Source organism: Oncorhynchus kisutch, unplaced genomic scaffold, assembly GCF_002021735.2.
Source record: "Oncorhynchus kisutch isolate 150728-3 unplaced genomic scaffold, Okis_V2 scaffold2905, whole genome shotgun sequence".
NCBI classification, from domain to species: Eukaryota; Metazoa; Chordata; class Actinopteri; order Salmoniformes; family Salmonidae; genus Oncorhynchus; species Oncorhynchus kisutch.
In genome coordinates this window covers 91,906-115,382 of record NW_022264850.1, presented here as the reverse complement: position 1 = coordinate 115,382, position 23,477 = coordinate 91,906, and the positions used below count along the sequence as shown (strand labels likewise).

Sequence of the window (23,477 nt, the reverse complement as noted above, 5' to 3'; positions counted from 1 at the left end):
CTAAACACCTGGAGGACACCTGGTAGTCTAAACACCTGGAGGACACCTGGTAGTATAAACACCTGGTAGTATAAACACCTGGAGGACACCTGGTAGTCGAAACACCTGGAGGACACCTGGTAGTATAAACACCTGGAGGACACCTGGTAGTATAAACACCTGGTAGTCTGGACACCTGGTAGTCTAAACACCTGGAGGACACCTGGTAGTCTAAACACCTGGAGGACACCTGGTAGTATAAACACCTGGAGGACACCTGGTAGTCTAAACACCTGGTAGTATAAACCACTGCAGCACTACTGTTGCAAAAAATGAAGAAGAAGCGATTGCTAATCGGGACGTGATCTTTCCTTTTCAAGATGATTCCATACGTATCTAGATCCAGGGCAGGGGTTTCTCCATACGCATCTCAGCATTAGAAACCCCTGGATGGGTAGAAATGACAACGGACCTATATACAGTGCCTTGCGAAAGTATTCGGCCACCTTGAACTTTGCGACCTTTTGCCACATTTCAGGCTTCAAACATAAAGATATAAAACTGTATTTTTTTGTGAAGAATCAACAACAAGTTGGACACAATCATGAAGTGGAACGACATTTATTGGATATTTCAAACTTTTTTAACAAATCAAAAACTGAAAAATTGGGGGTGTTGGCCAGTGTCATTCAGGATGGGGGTGTTGGCCAGTGTCATTCAGGATGGGGGTGTTGGCCAGTGTCATTCAGGATGGGGGTGTTGGCCAGTGTCATTCAGAATGGGGGTGTTGGCCAGTGTCATTCAGGATGGGGGTGTTGGCCAGTGTCATTCAGGATGGGGGTGTTGGCCAGTGTCATTCAGGATGGGGGTGTTGGCCAGTGTCATTCAGGATGGGGGTGTTGGCCAGTGTCATTCAGGATGGGGGTGTTGGCCAGTGTCATTCAGGATGGGGGTGATGGCCAGTGTCATTCAGAATGGGGGTAGCCCCCGTTATAGTGGCCTCCTGAAGGTGGTCCCATACCCCCAGGTTGGCACGCGCCCTGCCTCGGTACACACACACACGCCAGTCTCTTACCATCTGGTCAGCCAGCAGCAGGACAGTCTTGAGGGAGAACTTGCGGGAGCAGAAGTTGAACAGGTCTTCCAGACTAGGTCCTAACAGCTCCATCACCATCACGTTGTAGTCGCCCTCCGCCCCACACCACTTTATCGTTGGGATACCCACTGTAGGGGAGACAGACAGGAGACAGAGAGACAGAGACAGAGAGACAGAGAGACAGAGAGAGAGAGAGACAGAGAGAGAGAGAGAGGGATGTTAGTCATGTTAAAGTAACCATGTGTTTAATCATATACCCATTGATACCCACTGTAGGGGAGACAGACGAGAGACAGAGAGACAGAGACAGAGAGAGAGAGAGATGTTAGTCATGTTAAAGTAACCATGTGTTTAATCATATATCGCAGCGTGGAGATGGTTGACAACATACTATAGCTCAAGGTGACCTCTACACAGATCTGAGGAGAGGAGGACGACAGAGGGAGGAGGAGGAGGGGAGGACATTTGATTCAGTTCAGGCTGAGATTAGATGCAATAAAAACAAAATCACAAGAGGTCAGCTCATATTAACCTAGTGTCTATCTACCTGTCTATCATCAGAGGGAGGTCAGCTCATATTAACCTAGTGTCCATCTACCTGACTGTCATCAGAGGGAGGTCAGCTCATATTAACCTAGTGTCCATCTACCAGACTGTCATCAGAGGGAGGTCAGCTCATATTAACCTAGTGTCTATCTACCTGTCTATCATCAGAGGGAGGTCAGCTCATATTAACCTAGTGTCCATCTACCTGTCTATCATCAGAGGGAGGTCAGCTCATATTAACCTAGTGTCTATCTACCTGACTGTCATCAGAGGGAGGTCAGCTCATATTAACCTAGTGTCCATCTACCAGACTGTCATCAGAGGGAGGTCAGCTCATATTAACCTAGTGTCCATCTACCTGTCTATCATCAGAGAGAGAGGTCAGCTCATATTAACCTAGTGTCTATCTACCTGACTGTCATCAGAGAGAGGTCAGCTCATATTAACCTAGTGTCTATCTACCTGTCTATCATCAGAGGGAGGTCAGCTCATATTAACCTAGTGTCTATCTACCTGACTGTCATCAGAGGGAGAGGTCAGCTCATATTAACCTAGTGTCCATCTACCTGTCTATCATCAGAGAGAGAGGTCAGCTCATATTAACCTAGTGTCTATCTACCTGACTGTCATCAGCGGGAGTTCAGCTCATATTAACCTAGTGTCCATCTACCTGTCTATCATCAGAGAGAGAGGTCAGCTCATATTAACCTAGTGTCCATCTACCTGACTGTCAGAGAGGGAGGTCAGCTCATATTAACCTAGTGTCTATCTACCTGACTGTCATCAGAGAGAGGTCAGCTCATATTAACCTAGTGTCTATCTACCTGTCTATCATCAGAGGGAGGTCAGCTCATATTAACCTAGTGTCTATCTACCTGACTGTCATCAGAGAGAGGTCAGCTCATTTTAACCTAGTGTCCATCTACCTGACTGTCAGAGAGAGAGGTCAGCTCATATTAACCTAGTGTCTATCTACCTGACTGTCATCAGAGGGAGGTCAGCTCATATTAACCTAGTGTCTATCTACCTGACTGTCATCAGAGGGAGGTCAGCTCATATTAACCTAGTGTCTATCTACCTGACTGTCATCAGAGAGAGGTCAGCTCATATTAACCTAGTGTCTATCTACCTGACTGTCATCAGAGAGAGGTCAGCTCATATTAACCTAGTGTCCATCTACCTGACTGTCATCAGAGGGAAGTCAGCTCATATTAACCTAGTGTCCATCTACCTGACTGTCATCAGAGGGAGGTCAGCTCATATTAACCTAGTGTCCATCTACCAGACTGTCATCAGAGGGAGGTCAGCTCATATTAACCTAGTGTCCATCTACCTGTCTATCATCAGAGGGAGGTCAGCTCATATTAACCTAGTGTCCATCTACCTGTCTATCATCAGAGGGAGGTCAGCTCATATTAACCTAGTGTCCATCTACCAGACTGTCATCAGAGGGAGGTCAGCTCATATTAACCTAGTGTCTATCTACCTGACTGTCAGAGAGGGAGGTCAGCTCATATTAACCTAGTGTCTATCTACCTGACTGTCATCAGAGGGAGGTCAGCTCATATTAACCTAGTGTCCATCTACCTGACTGTCATCAGAGGGAGGTCAGCTCATATTAACCTAGTGTCTATCTACCAGACTGTCATCAGAGAGAGGTCAGCTCATATTAACCTAGTGTCCATCTACCTGACTGTCATCAGAGGGAAGTCAGCTCATATTAACCTAGTGTCCATCTACCTGACTGTCATCAGAGGGAGGTCAGCTCATATTAACCTAGTGTCTATCTACCAGACTGTCATCAGAGAGAGGTCAGCTCATATTAACCTAGTGTCCATCTACCTGACTGTCATCAGAGGGAAGTCAGCTCATATTAACCTAGTGTCCATCTACCTGACTGTCATCAGAGGGAGGTCAGCTCATATTAACCTAGTGTCCATCTACCTGACTGTCATCAGAGGGAGTTCAGCTCATATTAACCTAGTGTCTATCTACCTGACTGTCATCAGAGGGAGGTCAGCTCATATTAACCTAGTGTCCATCTACCCGACTGTCATCAGAGAGAGGTCAGCTCATATTAACCTAGTGTCTATCTACCTGACTGTCATCAGAGAGAGAGGTCAGCTCATATTAACCTAGTGTCCATCTACCTGACTGTCATCAGAGGGAGGTCAGCTCATATCTACCTGACTGTCATCAGAGGGAGGTCAGCTCATATTAACCTAGTGTCTATCTACCTGACTGTCATCAGAGGGAGGTCAGCTCATATTAACCTAGTGTCTATCTACCTGACTGTCATCAGAGGGAGGTCAGCTCATATTAACCTAGTGTCTATCTACCAGACTGTCATCAGAGAGAGGTCAGCTCATATTAACCTAGTGTCCATCTACCAGACTGTCATCAGAGGGAGGTCAGCTCATATTAACCTAGTGTCTATCTACCTGACTGTCATCAGAGGGAGGTCAGCTCATATTAACCTAGTGTCCATCTACCTGACTGTCATCAGAGGGAGGTCAGCTCATATTAACCTAGTGTCTATCTACCAGACTGTCATCAGCGGGAGTTCAGCTCATATTAACCTAGTGTCTATCTACCTGTCTATCATCAGAGGGAAGTCAGCTCATATTAACCTAGTGTCCATCTACCTGACTGTCATCAGAGGGAGATCAGCTCATATTAACCTAGTGTCTATCTACCAGACTGTCATCAGCGAGAGTTCAGCTCATATTAACCTAGTGTCTATCTACCTGTCTATCATCAGAGGGAAGTCAGCTCATATTAACCTAGTGTCTATCTACCTGACTGTCATCAGAGGGAGGTCAGCTCATATTAACCTAGTGTCTATCTACCTGACTGTCATCAGAGGGAGTTCAGCTCATATTAACCTAGTGTCTATCTACCTGACTGTCATCAGAGGGAGGTCAGCTCATATTAACCTAGTGTCTATCTACCTGACTGTCATCAGAGGGAGGTCAGCTCATATTAACCTAGTGTCTATCTACCTGACTGTCATCAGAGGGAGGTCAGCTCATATTAACCTAGTGTCTATCTACCTGACTGTCATCAGAGAGAGAGGTCAGCTCATATTAACCTAGTGTCCATCTACCTGACTGTCATCAGAGGGAGGTCAGCTCATATTAACCTAGTGTCTATCATTAGAGAGAGGTCAGCTCATATTAACCTAGTGTCTATCTACCTGACTGTCATCAGAGGGAGGTCAGCTCATATTAACCTAGTGTCTATCTACCTGGACACTAGGTTTAGACTGGCCTGCCTGCCTGCCTTTAGACTGGCCTGCCTGCCTGCCTGTAGACTGGCCTGCCTGCCTGCCTGTAGACTGGCCTGCCTGCCTGTAGACTGGCCTGCCTGCCTGTAGACTGGCCTGCCTGCCTGCAGACTGGCCTGCCTGCCTGCAGACTGGCCTGCCTGCCTGCAGACTGGCCTGCCTGCCTGCAGACTGGCCTGCCTGCCTGTAGACTGGCCTGCCTGCCTGTAGACTGGCCTGCCTGCCTGTAGACTGGCCTGCCTGCCTGTAGACTGGCCTGCCTGCCTGTAGACTGGCCTGCCTGCCTGACTGCCTTTAGACTGGCCTGCATGCCTGTAGACTGGCCTGCCTGCCTGTAGACTGGCCTGCCTGCCTTTAGATTGGCCTGCCTGCCTGCCTTTAGACTGGCCTGCCTGCCTGCCTTTTGACTGGCCTCCCTGCCTGCCTGCATGCCTTTAGACTGGCCTGCCTGCCTGCCTGCCTGTAGACTGGCCTGCCTGCCTGCCTGCCTGTAGACTGGCCTCCCTGCCTTTAGACTGGCCTGCCTGCCTTTAGACTGGCCTGCCTGCCTGCCTGCCTGTAGACTGGCCTGCCTGCCTGCCTGCCTGTAGACTGGCCTGCCTGCCTGCCTGCCTGTAGACTGGCCTGCCTGCCTGCCTGCCTGTAGACTGGCCTGCCTGCCTGCCTGCCTGTAGACTGGCCTGCCTGCCTGCCTGCCTGTAGACTGGCCTGCCTGCCTGCCTGTAGACTGGCCTGCCTGCCTGCCTGCCTGTAGACTGGCCTGCCTGCCTGCCTGCCTGTAGACTGGCCTGCCTGCCTGCCTGTAGACTGGCCTGCCTGCCTGCCTGCCTGCCTGTAGACTGGCCTCCCTGCCTGCCTTTAGACTGGCCTGCCTGCCTTTAGACTGGCCTGCCTGCCTGCCTGCCTGTAGACTGGCCTGCCTGCCTGTAGACTGGCCTGCCTGCCTGCCTGTAGACTGGCCTGCCTGCCTGCCTGTAGACTGGCCTGCCTGCCTGCCTGCCTGTAGACTGGCCTGCCTGCCTGCCTGCCTGTAGACTGGCCTGCCTGCCTGCCTGTAGACTGGCCTGCCTGCCTGTAGACTGGCCTGCCTGCCTGCCTGCCTTTAGACTGGCCTGCCTGCCTTTAGACTGGCCTGCCTGCCTGCCTGCCTGCCTTTAGACTGGCCTGCCTGCCTGCCTGCCTGTAGACTGGCCTGCCTGCCTGCCTGCCTGCCTGTAGACTGGCCTGCCTGCCTGCCTGTAGACTGGCCTGCCTGCCTGCCTGCCTGTAGACTGGCCTGCCTGCCTGCCTGCCTGTAGACTGGCCTGCCTGCCTGCCTGCCTGTAGACTGGCCTGCCTGCCTGTAGACTGGCCTGCCTGCCTGTAGACTGGCCTGCCTGCCTGCCTGCCTGTAGACTGGCCTGCCTGCCTGCCTGCCTGTAGACTGGCCTGCCTGCCTGCCTGCCTGTAGACTGGCCTGCCTGCCTGCCTGCCTGTAGACTGGCCTGCCTGCCTGCCTGTAGACTGGCCTGCCTGCCTGCCTGTCTTTAGACTGGCCTGCCTGCCTGCCTGTCTTTAGACTGGCCTGCCTGCCTGTCTTTAGACTGGCCTGCCTGCCTGCCTGTCTTTAGACTGGCCTGCCTGCCTGCCTGTCTTTAGACTGGCCTGCCTGCCTGCCTGTCTTTAGACTGGCCTGCCTGCCTGCCTGTCTGCCTGCCTTTAGACTGGCCCGCCTGCCTGCCTTTAGACTGGCCTGCCTGTCTGCCTTTAGACTGGCCCGCCTGCCCTGCCTGTAGACTGGCCCGCCTGCCCTGCCTGTAGACTGGCCCGCCTGCCCTGCCTGTAGACTGGCCCGCCTGCCCTGCCTGTAGACTGGCCTGCCTGCCCTAATACAGTAGAGAGAATAGAGTAGTAGACTTGTGATCAGCATTTTACACTTTACCCAGCTCAGCTACAGACAGACACTAGTTCACAGAGACAGACATAGGCACGCACACACACACACACACACACACGAGAGGCCAAGTATATTCTCCATGCTCCAGCAATCTCCCTGTGTCGCAACACACACACACACAGTCTGGTGCGTTTGTCTCTTAGTCTTAAAGCCAAAGTGTGAGGAGACGTGCTTTTAGCATCTGTCATAGTGAGTACATGTCTTCCAGAGTGGAACTGGAGGAGACGTATATGGGCTAGCCAGGCAGAGTGTGCGTTAGCCAGGCAGAGTGTGCGTTAGCCAGGCAGAGTGTGTGTTAGCCAGGCAGAGTGTGTGTTAGCCAGGCAGAGTGTGAGTGTGCGAGTGTGCGTTAGCCAGGCAGAGTGTGCGTTAGCCAGGCAGAGTGTGCGTTAGCCAGGCAGAGTGTGCGTTAGCCAGGCAGAGTGTGCGTTAGCCAGGCAGAGTGTGCGTTAGCCAGGCAGAGTGTGCGTTAGCCAGGCAGAGTGTGCGTTAGCCAGGCAGAGTGTGCGTTAGCCAGGCAGAGTGTGCGTTAGCCAGGCAGAGTGTGCGTTAGCCAGGCAGAGTGTGAGTGTGCGAGTATGCGTTAGCCAGGCAGAGTGTGAGTGTGCGAGTGTGCGTTAGCCAGGCAGAGTGTGCGTTAGCCAGGCAGAGTGTGCGTTAGCCAGGCAGAGTGTGCGTTAGCCAGGCAGAGTGTGAGTGTGCGAGTATGCGTTAGCCAGGCAGAGTGTGAGTGTGCGAGTGTGCGTTAGCCAGGCAGAGTGTGCGTTAGCCAGGCAGAGTGTGCGTTAGCCAGGCAGAGTGTGCGTTAGCCAGGCAGAGTGTGAGTGTGCGAGTATGCGTTAGCCAGGCAGAGTGTGAGTGTGCGAGTGTGCGTTAGCCAGGCAGAGTGTGAGTGTGCGAGTGTGCGTTAGCCAGGCAGAGTGTGCGTTAGCCAGGCAGAGTGTGCGTTAGCCAGGCAGAGTGTGCGTTAGCCATGCAGAGTGTGCGTTAGCCAGGCAGAGTGTGCGTTAGCCAGGCAGAGTGTGCGTTAGCCAGGCAGAGTGTGCGTTAGCCAGGCAGAGTGTGCGTTAGCCAGGCAGAGTGTGCGTTAGCCAGGCAGAGTGTGTGTTTGTTAGCCAGGCAGAGTGTGCGTTAGCCAGGCAGAGTGTGTGTTAGCCAGGCAGAGTGTGTGTTAGCCAGGCAGAGTGTGTGTTAGCCAGGCAGAGTGTGTGTTAGCCAGGCTAACAGCAGCACATAGACCATCTCCAATGAGCAGGACACCAGGAGGCTGTTTTTAGCAGCCTGTATATAGGCTAGTTGAAAACGCTAGATAAGGGGTTCTCCAACTTGTTGGGGCCAGGGACCCCCTCATAACTCCAGTGAGACAGATATAGCATACGAGGAGTTTAACTAGGACTTTGGCAGCGTAGGGCTGGACGAACCAAGTTTCACACGCTGAGAAGGAACTTTTTTTTTTAAAAGGTCCACCTCTTTGCATCGGAGAGAAAAATGTGGCAGTTTTCAAGCTAATTTCCTACAATTCTAAGTCTCGGTTTTGGTAAAAAGCTGAGGGATGGGCCTGGAGAAATATAAGCCATTAAATTAGACAGAGCTGTGGATGTATGGACTGACCATCCATGATATCAACATTATAGTTTTAACCATGTTTTGAGGCTACACAGTTTTGGTTTACTTTGTTTCCAAACATTGGAGTAAAACCAGGTTGTATTCTGGGTTCTGATGGGGTACCACAGTTCATGAAGCACTTCTAAGTTATATTCTGGGTTCTGATGGGGTACCACAGTTCATGAAGCACTTCTAAGTTATATTCTTCAAGAATCAAGTGGGTACATCAGGGTTTGCCATACCAAAAAATTTATGTAGCAACTAAGGAATCTAGCTTTAAATTACAGTGCTTTTACGTAAATAAAATATATATTAATAGTTGTGGAATAAAATAAATATTGAGTTGAAAAATGGATAATTGGTGGAGTACTGTGGATACCAATATCCCTGTGAGCCTCCCAGGCCCATGTTGCCCAGGGTTAAGAACAGAACACTGTGGATACTAATATCTCTGTGAGCCTCCTGGGCCCATGTTGCCCAGGGTTAAGAACAGAACACTGTGGATACTAATATCTCTGTGAGCCTCCCGGGCCCATGTTGCCCAGGGTTAAGAACAGAACACTGTGGATACTAATATCCCTGTGAGCCTCCCAGGCCCATGTTGCCCAGGGTTAAGAACATACAATTGTAAATGAATAATATTGTATTCACAGATCCATTGGCCAAAATGTGTTTAATCTGCAGTTCATAGAAATAAGAATGATATTTTATATTAATATATTGAGATCCGCAGACCGACAAGGTCTTATATTTTTATATATATTTAAATGGGCAAGTCAGTTAAGAACAAATTCTTACATACAACTGGGTCAATACACCAGACCAGACCACCCCGGCCAAACCCCCCCCCCCCCCCCCAGCCCGGACGACGCTGGGCCAAATTGTGGGACGCCCTGTGGGACTCCAGATCACGGACGGTTGTGATACAGCCCAGGATCGAACCAGGGTCTGCGCCACTCGGGAGCCCCCATACTGGTACAGCAACATATATTTAGAAGCAGCTCAACCTTAGACTACATAGACCAGACCACTGGTTATATTAAGCAGCAGAATGTAGTGTCCATCTAAGGACCTGTAGGGTCACTCAGCACTAAATAGCCTGTCTGTATCCCATATGGCACCCTAGTCCCTATATAGTGCACTCATTTTGATCAGACCACTTTAGGGCCCTGGTCAAAAGTAGTGCACTATGTAGGGAATAGGGTGCCATAGAGCTCTGGTCTAAAGTAGTGCACTATAAAGGGAATAGGGTGCCATAGAACTCTGGTCAAAAGTAGTGCACTATAAAGGGAATAGGGTGCCATATGGGACAGAACTGGAGTCTAAAATAGCTTCCTCCCCACCTGGTTCTGTTCCAGAATCTGGGATGTATTCATTCGGGTAAAACCTAACAAAACATATTGCAACAACAATGTTGTGTTTCCTATTGGACCAGTTCAGGTCGTCCCTCCCTGTTTCAGTCCGTTTCCTACCGTAGAGCAAAATGATAAAGCAATATATATCATACTGATTAGCCAATATTGAGAGAGTAATATGGTGTGTATTGACCCAGTGGTCAGTCGGGTAATGAGTGGTCAGTGGTCAGTAAGGTAATGAGGACTATGGTGTGTATTGACCCAGTGGTCAGTCGGGTAATGAGGACTATGGTGTGTATTGACCCAGTGGTCAGTCGGGTAATGAGTGGTCAGTGGTCAGTAAGGTAATGAGGACTATGGTGTGTATTGACCCAGTGGTCGGTAGGGTAATGAGTGGTCAGTGGTCAGTAAGGTAATGAGGACTATGGTGTGTATTGACCCAGTGGTCAGTCGGGTAATGAGTGGTCAGTGGTCAGTAAGGTAATGAGGACTATGGTGTGTATTGACCCAGTGGTCAGTCGGGTAATGAGTGGTCAGTGGTCAGTAAGGTAATGAGGACTATGGTGTGTATTGACCCAGTGGTCAGTCGGGTAATGAGTGGTCAGTGGTCAGTAAGGTAATGAGGACTATGGTGTGTATTGACCCAGTGGTCGGTAGGGTAATGAGGACTACGGTGTGTATTGACTCAGTGGTCCGTAGGGTAATGAGTCCTATGGTGTGTATTGACCCAGTGGTCAGTAGGATAATGGGGACTATGGTGTGTATTGACCCAGTGGTCAGTAGGGTAATGAGGACTAAGGTGTGTATTGACCCAGTGGTCAGTAGGGTAATGAGGACTAAGGTGTGTATTGACTCAGTGGTCCGTAGGGTAATGAGTCCTATGGTGTGTATTGACCCAGTGGTCAGTAGGATAATGGGGACTATGGTGTGTATTGACCCAGTGGTCAGTAGGGTAATGAGGACTAAGGTGTGTATTGACCCAGTGGTCAGTAGGGTAATGAGGACTAAGGTGTGTATTGACTCAGTGGTCCGTAGGGTAATGAGTCCTATGGTGTGTATTGACCCAGTGGTCAGTAGGATAATGGGGACTATGGTGTGTATTGACCCAGTGGTCAGTAGGGTAATGAGGACTAAGGTGTGTATTGACTCAGTGGTCCGTAGGGTAATGAGTCCTATGGTGTGTATTGACCCAGTGGTCAGTAGGATAATGGGGACTATGGTGTGTATTGACCCAGTGGTCAGTAGGGTAATGAGGACTAAGGTGTGTATTGACCCAGTGGTCGGTAGGGTAATGAGGACTAAGGTGTGTATTGACCCAGTGGTCGGTAGGGTAATGAGGACTAAGGTGTGTATTGACCCAGTGGTCAGTAGGATAATGGGGACTATGGTGTATATTGACCCAGTGGTCAGTAGGATAATGAGGACTAAGGTGTGTATTGACCCAGTGGTCAGTAGGGTAATGAGGACTAAGGTGTGTATTGACTCAGTGGTCCGTAGGGTAATGAGTCCTATGGTGTGTATTGACCCAGTGGTCAGTAGGATAATGAGGACTAAGGTGTGTATTGACCCAGTGGTCAGTAGGGTAATGAGGACTATGGTGTGTATTGACTCAGTGGTCCGTAGGGTAATGAGTCCTATGGTGTGTATTGACCCAGAGGTCAGTAGGGTAATGAGGACTAAGGTGTGTATTGACCCAGTGGTCAGTAGGGTAATGAGGACTAAGGTGTGTATTGACCCAGTGGTCAGTAGGGTAATGAGGACTATGGTGTGTATTGACCCAGAGGTCAGTAGGGTAATGAGGACTATGGTGTGTATTGACCCAGTGGTCAGTAGGATAATGAGGCCTATGGTGTGTATTGCCTCAGTGGTCAGTAGGATAACGGGGACTATAGTGTGTATTGACCCAGTGGTCAGTAGGATAATGAGGCCTATGGTGTGTATTGCCTCAGTGGTCAGTAGGATAACGGGGACTATAGTGTGTGTTGACCCAGAGGTCAGTAGGATAATGGGGTCTATGAGGATAATAACGATGGTTGTGCAGCAATGCGTCATCTCTGTTTGATCATATAATACAACATGGTTGTGCTTTGTTCTTGCTGCTACACCGGAGGCTCATTTTACCACGCACACACACTGTATGAATATTCATGAGCTGGAGGATGGAGGGATGGCGCCCCAGAGAAGAGGAATGCAGCGCTCTGCCCCTCCCCCACACCTCCCTCCTTCCTCTTCCGTCTATTCCACCCTCTCCTCCCCAGGCGCACACACCATCTGGCCAGAGAGAGGGTGGGAGAGAGCGAGAGGGAGAATGAGAGAGAGCAGATAAAAGGAGAGATGACAGAGGGTAGAGGGGAGATGACAGAGGGAAAGGATAGAGGGGAAATGACAGAGAGGAAGGATAGAGGGGAGATGACAGAGAGGAAGGATAGAGGGGAGATGACAGAGGATAGAACCAATGATGGAGAGATCGAGAGGTGAGGGGATTGGTGGAGGAGAGGGGAGATGACAGAGGATAGAACCAATGATGGAGAGATCGAGAGGTGAGGGGATTGGTGGAGGAGAGGGGAGATGACAGAGGATAGAACCAATGATGGAGAGATCGAGAGGTGAGGGGATTGGTGGAGGAGAGGGGAGATGACAGAGGGGAGATGACAGAGGATAGAGGGGAGATGACAGAGAGAAAGGATAGAACCAATGGAGAGATCGAGAGGTGAGGGGATTGGTGGAGGAGAGGGGAGATGACAGAGGATAGAACCAATGATGGAGAGATCGAGAGGTGAGGGGATTGGTGGAGGAGAGGGGAGATGACAGAGGATAGAACCAATGATGGAGAGATCGAGAGGTGAGGGGATTGGTGGAGGAGAGGGGAGATGACAGAGGATAGAACCAATGATGGAGAGATCGAGAGGTGAGGGGATTGGTGGAGGAGAGGGGAGATGACAGAGGATAGAACCAATGATGGAGAGATCGAGAGGTGAGGGGATTGGTGGAGGAGAGGGGAGATGACAGAGGATAGAACCAATGATGGAGAGATCGAGAGGTGAGGGGATTGGTGGAGGAGAGGGGAGATGACAGAGGATAGAACCAATGATGGAGAGATCGAGAGGTGAGGGGATTGGTGGAGGAGAGGGGAGATGACAGAGGGGAGATGACAGAGGATAGAGGGGAGATGACAGAGAGAAAGGATAGAACCAATGATGGAGAGATCGAGAGGTGAGGGGATTGGTGGAGGAGAGGGGAGATGACAGAGGATAGAACCAATGATGGAGAGATCGAGAGGTGAGGGGATTGGTGGAGGAGAGGGGAGATGACAGAGGATAGAACCAATGATGGAGAGATCGAGAGGTGAGGGGATTGGTGGAGGAGAGGGGAGATGACAGAGGATAGAACCAATGATGGAGAGATCGAGAGGTGAGGGGATTGGTGGAGGAGAGGGGAGCAGTGAAAAAAGAAGGATATAGGGCACAAACGAATGAGACCCACAGGGCTCCAGGAACCCAGGTTATCGCTCCATCCTGTCCCAATGTCAGAGCACCCTGCTGGGGCAACCCTCCAGGGGTGAGGGGCTGGAGGGCTGGAGGGCTGTGATAAGCCTGTTACTGGGAGGGCAGGCTGTTACACACACAAAAGCTTGCACTTGCACAGGTACGCGCACACCGCATGGGGGAAGACACCATTAAACAACACACACCCTGGAGGGGGGAAGACACCCATCAACACACACCTTGGAGGGGGGGAAGACACCCATCAACACACACCCTGGAGGGGGGGAAGACACCCATCAACACACACCCTGGAGGGGGACACACCATTAAACAGCACAATGGTCAGTGGGACTAGGACACATGCAGAGGATCCAGACTGACTGAACGGCCAGGGTAAAGGTCACGGAGGATCCGGACTGACGGAACGGCCAGGGTAAAGGTCACAGAGGATCCGGACTGACTGAACGGCCAGGGTAAAGGTCACAGAGGATCCGGACTGACTGAACGGCCAGGGTAAAGGTCACAGAGGATCCGGACTGACTGAACGGCCAGGGTAAAGGTCACAGAGGATCCGGACTGACTGAACAGTCAGGGTAAAGGTCACAGAGGATCCGGACTGACAGTGGTGAGGCTGAATGTAAATGTAGACAGGGTTAACCCCAGGGCTAACTGGCTCTGTCCTGTTACTCAGCTAATTACAATGAGAAGAAGGAAAACCCACACTCACTGGAATACTTCAGCAGTTCATCTATTTTAGCATCAGCAGGTCAACACTACATTCAAACTACTACAGTATTCCAGTGAGAGGTCAACAATACATTCAAACTACTACAGTATTCCAGTGAGGTCAACACTACATTCAAACTACTACAGTATTCCAGTGAGGTCAACAATACATTCAAACTACTACAGTATTCCAGTGAGGTCAACACTACATTCAAACTACTACAGTATTCCAGTGAGAGGTCAACAATACATTCAAACTACTACAGTATTCCAGTGAGAGGTCAACACTACATTCAAACTACTACAGTATTCCAGTGAGAGGTCAACAATACATTCAAACTACTACAGTATTCCAGTGAGGTCAACAATACATTCAAACTACTACAGTATTCCAGTGAGAGGTCAACACTACATTCAAACTACTACAGTATTCCAGTGAGAGGTCAACAATACATTCAAACTACTACAGTATTCCAGTGAGAGGTCAACAATACATTCAAACTACTACAGTATTCCAGTGAGAGGTCAACAATACATTCAAACTACTACAGTATTCCAGTGAGAGGTCAACAATACATTCAAACTACTACAGTATTCCAGTGAAAGGTCAACAATACATTCAAACTACTACAGTATTCCAGTGAGGTCAACAATACATTCAAACTACTACAGTATTCCAGTGAGAGGTCAACAATACATTCAAACTACTATAGTACTCCGGTGAGTACAGGGTTTCCTTTCTATTTTGAAGTGTTTCCGATAGCCCACTACAGGCTGTTTGATGGGAGCGAGCCGTCGACTTTTTCACCTCAGCTAATTACAGCACACTCTCCACCTACACCAGGATCAATAGGTCAGGCCTGGACTAGAGCCATCTGGCAGACGGGGTCAGAGAACTGGAGTGAATGGAGGGGAGGTGGGTTATTATTTAAGTTAGGGGAGTGTTTTGGGGTAAGGAGAGGTGAGAGGACTGTATATAAGAGGGATGTGTTGAGATGAGTGAATGTAGTTAGATTAGCAGCAGTACATTAAAGGGTGGTGTGTTCTGGTATGGACCCAGCACAATGCAACACAGCTACAAGTCTGATATAGGACAAGAGTCGCCAGTTACAGGGATATTTTTTTTATTTGACCTTTATTTAACCAGGCAAGTCAGTTAAGAACAAATTCTTATTTTCAATGACGGCCTAGGAACAGTGGGTTAACTGCCTGTTCAGGGGCAGAACAGCAGATTTGTACCTTGTCAGCTCGGGGGTTTGAACTTGCAACCTTCCGGTTACTAGTCCAACACTCTAACCACTAGGCTACCCTGCCGCCCCATGACCAAAAGTGTCAAACATCTCATTCCAAAATCACGGGCATTAATATGGAGTTGGTGCCCCCTTTGCTGCTATAACAGCCTCCACACTTCTGGGAAGGCTTTCCACTAGATGTTGGAACAAAAAGGTCCCCCTTTTGCTGCAGGGGCTTGGCTCACAGTCGGCGTTAGGCCTGGCTCACAGTCGGCGTTTCAATTAATTCCAAAGGTGTTTGATTGGGTTGAGGTCAGGGCTCTGTCAAGTTCTTTCACACCGACCTCGACAAACCATTTCCGTATGGACCTGGCTTTGTGCCCGCAGGCATTGTCATACCGAAACAGGAAAGGGCTTTCCCCAAACTGTTGCCACAAAGTTGGAAGCACAGAATCATCTAGAATGTTATTGTATGCTGTATCGTTAAGATGTCCCTTCACTGGAACTAAGGGACCAAGTCCGAACGATGAAAAACAGCCCCCAGTCCAATGTCGGGTAGCTTTCTCCTGGCATCCTCCAAACCCAGATTCGTCCGCCGGACTGCCAGATGGTGCAGCGTGATTCATCGCTCCAAGGAAAGCATTCCACTGCCGCAGAGTCCAATGGCAGCGAGCTTCAAACCACTCCAGGCCGACGCTTAACACTGCACATGGTGATCTTAGTCTTGTATGTGGCTGCTCGGCCATGGAAAACCATTTCATGAAGCTCCCCGACAAACAGTTATTGTGCTGATGTTGCTTCCAGAGGTAGTTTGGAACTCGGTAGTGAGTGTTGTAACCGAGAACTGACAATTCTTAAGAGCTACGCGCTTCAGCACTCTGCGGTCCTGTTCTGTGAGCTTGTGTGGCCTACCACTTTGCGGCTGAGCCGTTGATGCTCCTAGACGTTTCCACTTCACAATAACAGCACTTACAGTTGACCGGGGCAGCTCTAGCAGGTCAGAAATATGACAAACTTACTTGTTGGAAAGGTGGCATCGTATGGCGGTGCCACGTTGAGAGTCACTGAGCTGTTCAGTACGGGCCATTGTGTGCTCGATTTTCTATACCTGTCAACATGTGTGGCTGAAATAGCCAAATACACTCATTTGAAGGGGTGTCAACTGGGCCAGTTACAGTGATCTAGATGAGAGCTGGTAGGATGACCACTAGGCCAGTTACAGTGATCTAGATGAGAGCTGGTAGGATGACCACTGGGCCAGTTACAGTGATCTAGATGAGAGCTGGTAGGATGACCACTGGGCCAGTTACAGGAGTGATCTAGATGAGAGCTGGTAGGATGACCACTGGGCCAGTTACAGTGATCTAGATGAGAGCTGGTAGGATGACCACTAGGCCAGTTACAGTGATCTAGATGAGAGCTGGTAGGATGACCACTAGGCCAGTTACAGAGATCTAGATGAGAGCTGGTAGGATGACCACTAGGCCAGTTACAGTGATCTAGATGAGAGCTGGTAGGATGACCACTGGGCCAGTTACAGTCATATAGATGAGAGCTGGTAGGATGACCACTGGGCCAGTTACAGTCATCTAGATGAGAGCTGGTAGGATGACCACTGGGCCAGTTACAGTGATCTAGATAAGAGCTGGTAGGATGACCACTGGGCCAGTTACAGTGATCTTGATGAGAGCTGGTAGGATGACCCCTAGACCAGTTACAGTGATCTAGATGAGCGCTGGTAGGATGACCACTAGGCCAGTTACAGTGATCTAGATGAGAGCTGGTAGGATGACCACTAGGCCAGTTACAGTGATCTAGATGAGAGCTGGTAGGATGACCACTGGGCCAGTTACAGTGATCTTGATGAGAGCTGGTAGGATGACCACTAGGCCAGTTAAAGTGATCTAGATGAGCGCTGGTAGGATGACCACTGGGCCAGTTACAGTGATCTAGATAAGAGCTGGTAGGATGACCACTAGGCCAGTGGGACAGATAAATGGTGTAGTGTCATACCTCCTCCCTGCATCATCTTGTAGATCTTGCTCTCGATGTGGAGCTGTGGGTGCTTGGTCTTCACACATTCTAGCTTGATGGCCACCTCCTCTCCTACCGAGATATCAGTACCTAGAGAGAAACACAAACAGATTACATATTAACACTCAGAATTGGTCAACTTCTTCATTGACTATCTTTATAAAGAAAGCTTGCAGGATTCCTTAAGAAACTGGATTTGTTACCGAACAAGTCTTGCACTACAACTCCACCACACATCACGAAGTGGAAATATTCACAGACCAGATGTTGTAGCCGAATTACACGCAATAGGATCATAGGCTCATTTAGCCAACTTGGATCTATCTGCTGGCTAACCAGGTAGAACAGATTGTGATGAACACACCATTCTGTACATCTCCAGCTGTTTGAGCAGCATGCTATCCTGTCCACTTTGTTCAGGTGTTGAAATCAAGTGTCCTACCTGATTTATCAGAATGAGAACGAGTTGCCAATTCCTTGTAGAAGTGTTTTTTATAAAACACAGACTAAACAGCCAGTATAATGGTCTTTATTTGACTAAAATGCTGCTGGCGATATGTGATACACGGGAGACTAATTGGGCATTGCTTTTCCACAATCAATGTTCATTGATACTCCTGTGGCAGTAGTGTCTGCTCTGCTCTCAATCTGAGGAGTTGAGACATAAACAGGGGATTGGTTTGAAATGTTCATTTTGTTTTTGTAAGTGACAGGGGGAGGGGCTTAGGGTGTGTATGTAAACTACAGAGAAAGAGGAGAAGCAAGACGTTTCACTCTCACCAAAAATCTGTCCAAAAATAAGCCCAATGCGTTTCTATGCGCTTATTTTGGAACTCAGCTTGTCGCCTGCCTTTCCGCCTTTGGGACAACGACTCCCATTGTTAGGGGCAGAGACATGAGCCTCTCGCCATTATATCGAGATCTCTGGTGGAAATGGGAAGGTTCACAGCAGAGAAGGAGCGAACGAGACCAAGAAGACATGAGACCAAGAAGACATGAGACCAAGAAGACATGAGACCAAGAAGACATAAACACTCATAAAAACCAAAAATACAAAAAAATATATATTTTGCGATACGTATGGTGAACATCATTGATAAATCACCCAGCGCGACAGCATCATCACATTATAATCCACTTCATTAGAAAACAAATGCCTCAATCAGCTTTACTCATCAGTAAATGTATGAGTAGCCCAAGCCATCCCAGTGTCAATCAAACACGGCCCTACAGAAACACATCGGGACCTTGATTAAACCATCTCAGTTCCTGCTGAAAACACATCCTGTCCGTGATTAAACCATCTCAGTTCCTGCTGAAAACACATCCTGTCCGTGATTAAACCATCTCAGTTCCTGCTGAAAACACATCCTGTCTGTGATTAAACCATCTCAGTTCCTGCTGAAAACACATCCTGTCTGTGATTAAACCATCTCAGTTCCTGTTGAAAACACATCCTGTCCGTGATTAAACCATCTCAGTTCCTGCTGAAAACACATCCTGTCTGATTAAACCATCTCAGTTCCTGCTGAAAACACATCCTGTCTGATTAAACCATCTCCGTTCCTGCTGAAAACACATCCTGTCTGATTAAACCATCTCCGTTCCTGCTGAAAACACATCCTGTCTGATTAAACCATCTCAGTTCCTGCTGAAAACACATCCTGTCTGTGATTAAACCATCTCAGTTCCTGCTGAAAACACATTCTGTCTATGATTGGCTGTCTGAGTCATGAGCACCAACTCTACCACCTACTCTCTTTTATAGTCTCTCCCTCCCTCCCCCCTTTCCCTAGTCTCTCTATAAATGCTGTCCCTCCTCCTCACCCCCGTCTTCTGGCATGGCTGTAGGAGAGTGGGATGCCTCAGTATTCATCGTCACCAACTTGTTACGACAGCATTCCCTAAATAACCAACGTTGCAATATAATAAACACTGCTTCTCAGCACTCATCCTTCCTACTGTTCATGGACAGATTGGTGACAACACCATCGCTCAAGCATCCAACAAAAATCTCTGTTCTCAACCCATTCATCAACAACATCCGTGGGTCTCGTTCAGTAAGCACCAAACTAAAGATAAAAGGTCAGAAGTGGAGAGTTACTATCTAAGCAGCTATACAGTGGTGCATCCTAATGAACATGACCCTGGTGTATCCCCCACCCCAAGATCAATATAAGGATGTGGGGAGGGAGGGGGTATTTAAATCCCATCGGAGGTCCCCTCCCCCTGGTCCAATCCCACCGGAGGTCCCCTCCCCCTGGTCCAATCCCACCGGAGGTCCCCTCCCCCTAGTTCCTCTGGTAGGGGTGTAAATGGGACTAGTTCCTCTGGCAGGGGTGTAAATGGGACTAGTTCCTCTGGTAGGGGTGTAAATGGGACTAGTTCCTCTGGTAGGGGTGTAAATGGGACTAGTTCCTCTGGTAGGGGTGTAAATGGGACTAGTTCCTCTGGTAGGGGTGTAAATGGGACTAGTTCCTCTGGTAGGGGTGTAAATGGGACTAGTTCCTCTGGTAGGGGTGTAAATGGGACTAGTTCCTCTGGTAGGGGTGTAAATGGGACTAGTTCCTCTGGTAGGGGTGTAAATGGGACTAGTTCCTCTGGTAGGGGTGTAAATGGGACTAGTTCCTCTGGTAGGGGTGTAACAGAGTCTATACATGTTATGTAACTAACCAAAACTTTCCCTCCTTTCACCTCACTAATGCATTTACGTCTGTGTGACAGATAGGTAGTGTGTGTAAATGGCTTTGTATAGAGCCAGCGTAACTGGCTCGCTGCCCATCATCGATTCCTATGTGTGTGTGTGTGTGTGTGTGTGTGTGTGTGTTAAATCACTCCTCATCCAGTAAATAAACATGATTGATTAGTAACCCTGCTAGTATAGGTTAGTTAGTAACCCTGCTAGTATAGGTTAGTTAGTAACCCTGGTAGTATAGGTTAGTTAGTAACCCTGCTAGTATAGGTTAGTTAGTAACCCTGCTAGTATAGCTGTCAATGTGGGTTAGTTAGTAACCCTGCTAGTATAGCTGTCAATGTGGGTTAGTTAGTAACCCTGCTAGTATAGCTGTCAATGTGGGTTAGTTAGTAACCCTGCTAGTATAGCTGTCAATGTGGGTTAGTTAGTAACCCTGGTAGTATAGCTGTCAATGTGGGTTAGTTAGTAACCCTGGTAGTATAGCTGTCAATGTGGGTTAGTTAGTAACCCTGGTAGTATAGCTGTCAATGTGGGTTAGTTAGTAACCCTGCTAGTATAGCTGTCAATGTGGGTTAGTTAGTAACCCTGCTAGTATAGCTGTCAATGTGGGTTAGTTAGTAACCCTGATAGTATAGCTGTCAATGTGGGTTAGTTAGTAACCCTGCTAGTATAGCTGTCAATGTGGGTTAGTTAGTAACCCTGCTAGTATAGCTGTCAATGTGGGTTAGTTAGTAACCCTGCTAGTATAGCTGTCAATGTGGGTTAGTTAGTAACCCTGCTAGTATCGACATGACGGGTTAATGGTCAACGTGGGTTAGTTAGTAACCCTGCTAGTATAGCTGTCAGTGTGGGTTAGTTAGTAACCCTGCTAGTATAGCTGTCAATGTGGGTTAGTTAATAACCCTGCTAGTATCAACATGAAGGGTTAATGGTCAATGTGGGTTAGTTAGTAACCCTGATAGTATAGCTGTCAATGTGGGTTAGTTAGTAACCCTGATAGTATAGCTGTCAATGTGGGTTAGTTAGTAACCCTGATAGTATAGGTTAGTTAGTAACCCTGGTAGTATAGCTGTCAATGTGGTTTAGTTAGTAACCCTGGTAGTATAGCTGTCAATGTGGGTTATTTAGTAACCCTGATAGTATAGGTTAGTTAGTAACCCTGGTAGTATAGCTGTCAATGGGGGTTAGTTAGTAACCCTGATAGTATAGGTTAGTTAGTAACCCTGGTAGTATAGCTGTCAATGTGGTTTAGTTAGTAACCCTGGTAGTATAGCTGTCAATGTGGGTTATTTAGTAACCCTGATAGTATATGTAGGTTAGTTAGTAACCCTGATAGTATAGGTTAGTTAGTAACCCTGGTAGTATAGCTGTCAATGTAGGTTAGTTAGTAACCCTGGTAGTATAGCTGTCAATGTGGGTTAGTTAGTAACCCTGGTAGTATAGCTGTCAATGTGGGTTAGTTAGTAACCCTGGTAGTATAGCTGTCAATGTGGGTTAGTTAGTAACCCTGGTAGTAAAACTGTCAATGTGGGTTAGTTAGTAACCCTGATAGTATAGCTATCAATGTGGGTTAGTTAGTAACCCTGATAGTATAGGTTAGTTAGTAACCCTGATAGTATAGGTTAGTTAGTAACCCTGATAGTAAAGCTGTCAATGTGATCCCTCAGGCTTTTTGCACGCATTCAGTTACAAGAAAATATTGAAGCAAAATGCAGTTAATTCTGTAGACCTCACCAACTGGAGGAACCAGTGATTCCCATTCCATCACCAACTGGAGGAACCAGTGATTCCCATTCCATCACCAACTGGAGGAACCAGTGATTCCTATTCCATCACCAACTGAAGGAACCAGTGATTCCCATTCCATGCAGACATATTTAGAATTGTTTGTATTAAAGGAACCAGTGATTCCCATTCCATGCAGACATATTTAGAATCGTTTGTATTAAAGGAACCAGTGATTCCCATTCCATGCAGACATATTTAGAATAGTTTGTATTAAAGGAACCAGTGATTCCTATTCCATGCAGACATATTTAGAATCGTTTGCATAGGAGGGGCCTGTATAGACTGATTGAAACATGCACAACTCAACAATGACAAACTATTCCCACTACATAACATAGACCTACTAAAATGTACCCAACATTAACCACTACCCCCTTCATAACACACACGTCAGTGGGGAGGGCTGCAGGGGTTTGTGGGTATCCATCATGCTGTCTCAATGCTCCATTGGACATACCACCAGCCCATTTCCATCTAAATGGAGCTTCTCTATTGTTCAGGGGAGGGACAGGACACAGAAAATCTTGTCACACTGCTGCACTCAGGCTATACACACACACACACACACACACACACACACACACGCTCTGAAGCTACGCACAAAACTATAAACACACAGACAACACTGCCTTTAGCATCGCTATCGAAAAGGAAAGGACTCTCTCTCGGTTCACAGCACATTAGGATAATGGTTGTGACGGTGCAAGTCTAGACGTTCAGCTCTCCCCTATTCACGTCAGACGAGGCCAGCGAGGTTCACGCTCTGGCTGCAGAGCAACAGGCCTCTCTCCCTCGCCTCAGAAACACGCCTGGACAACAAACTCAATGACCGCTGGGCTGCTCTTTTCAGATCCAGAGCATTCAGTCTATGTAGTGTGAACATATGAACAGGCCAACTAGCAAGTTGAGGTTGGGAAACACAGGAACGTGCAACAGCATAGAACACCAACCAAACAAACATGTTGTTCTGCTCCAACTCATCAACAAGAAAAGACTAGGAGGTCTCTCTCTCTCTCTATAAACACAACGCCTGAAAATAAACTACACAGATTTCACTCTGTCTACAAAAACAGGCCTTCCCTGTGGCACACCATGCTTGTGAAACACAGAAACATGCAACAACAGAACAAGAACACCTCTCCTTCAGCTCCAACTCATAAAGAAGAAAGGCTAGGAGGTTAGACGCTCTCTCTCTATAAACACAAAACGGTCAGGGTGTGGGTTATCTTGGCTAGAGATTATGTAGGCATGAAGTAAACGCGAGAGACAACGTTTTAGGGGAGCCAGTCAGGGTGTGGGTTATCTTGGCTTGGGATTCTGTAGGCATGACGTGAAACACCGTTTTAGGGGAGCCGGTGTGGGTTATCTTGGCTAGGGATTCTGTAGGCATGACCTGAGACACCGTTTTAGGGAGCCGGTGTGGGTGTGGGTTATCTTGGCTAGGGATTCTGTAGGCATGAAGTGAACGTGAGACACCGTTTTAGGGGAGCCGGTCAGGGTGTGGGTTATCTTGGCTAGGGATTCTGTAGGCATGAAGTGAACGTGAGACACCGTTTTAGGGGAGCCGGTCAGGGTGTGGGTTATCTTGGCTAGCGATTCTGTAGGCATGACGTGAACGTGAGACAACGTTTTAGGGGAGCCGGTCAGGGTGTGGGTTATCTTGGCTAGGGATTCTGTAGGCATGAAGTGAACGTGAGACACCGTTTTAGGGGAG

The 23,477-nt window shown here is 48.4% G+C and overlaps 1 protein-coding gene across 1 annotated transcript in view; it reads right to left on the bottom strand.

The window, feature by feature from the left end:
- Nucleotides 1-23,477, bottom strand: part of csnk1da (casein kinase 1, delta a) — a 66,236-nt gene that overhangs the window by 25,946 nt on the left and 16,813 nt on the right. Inside the window, exons 2-3 of the mRNA XM_031819938.1 lie at nt 17,260-17,370; nt 1,055-1,203 (exon numbers count right to left, since the gene is read on the bottom strand). Coding sequence (XP_031675798.1) covers nt 1,055-1,203; nt 17,260-17,370 — 260 coding nt within the window. The remainder of the gene's footprint in view (nt 1-1,054; nt 1,204-17,259; nt 17,371-23,477) is intronic.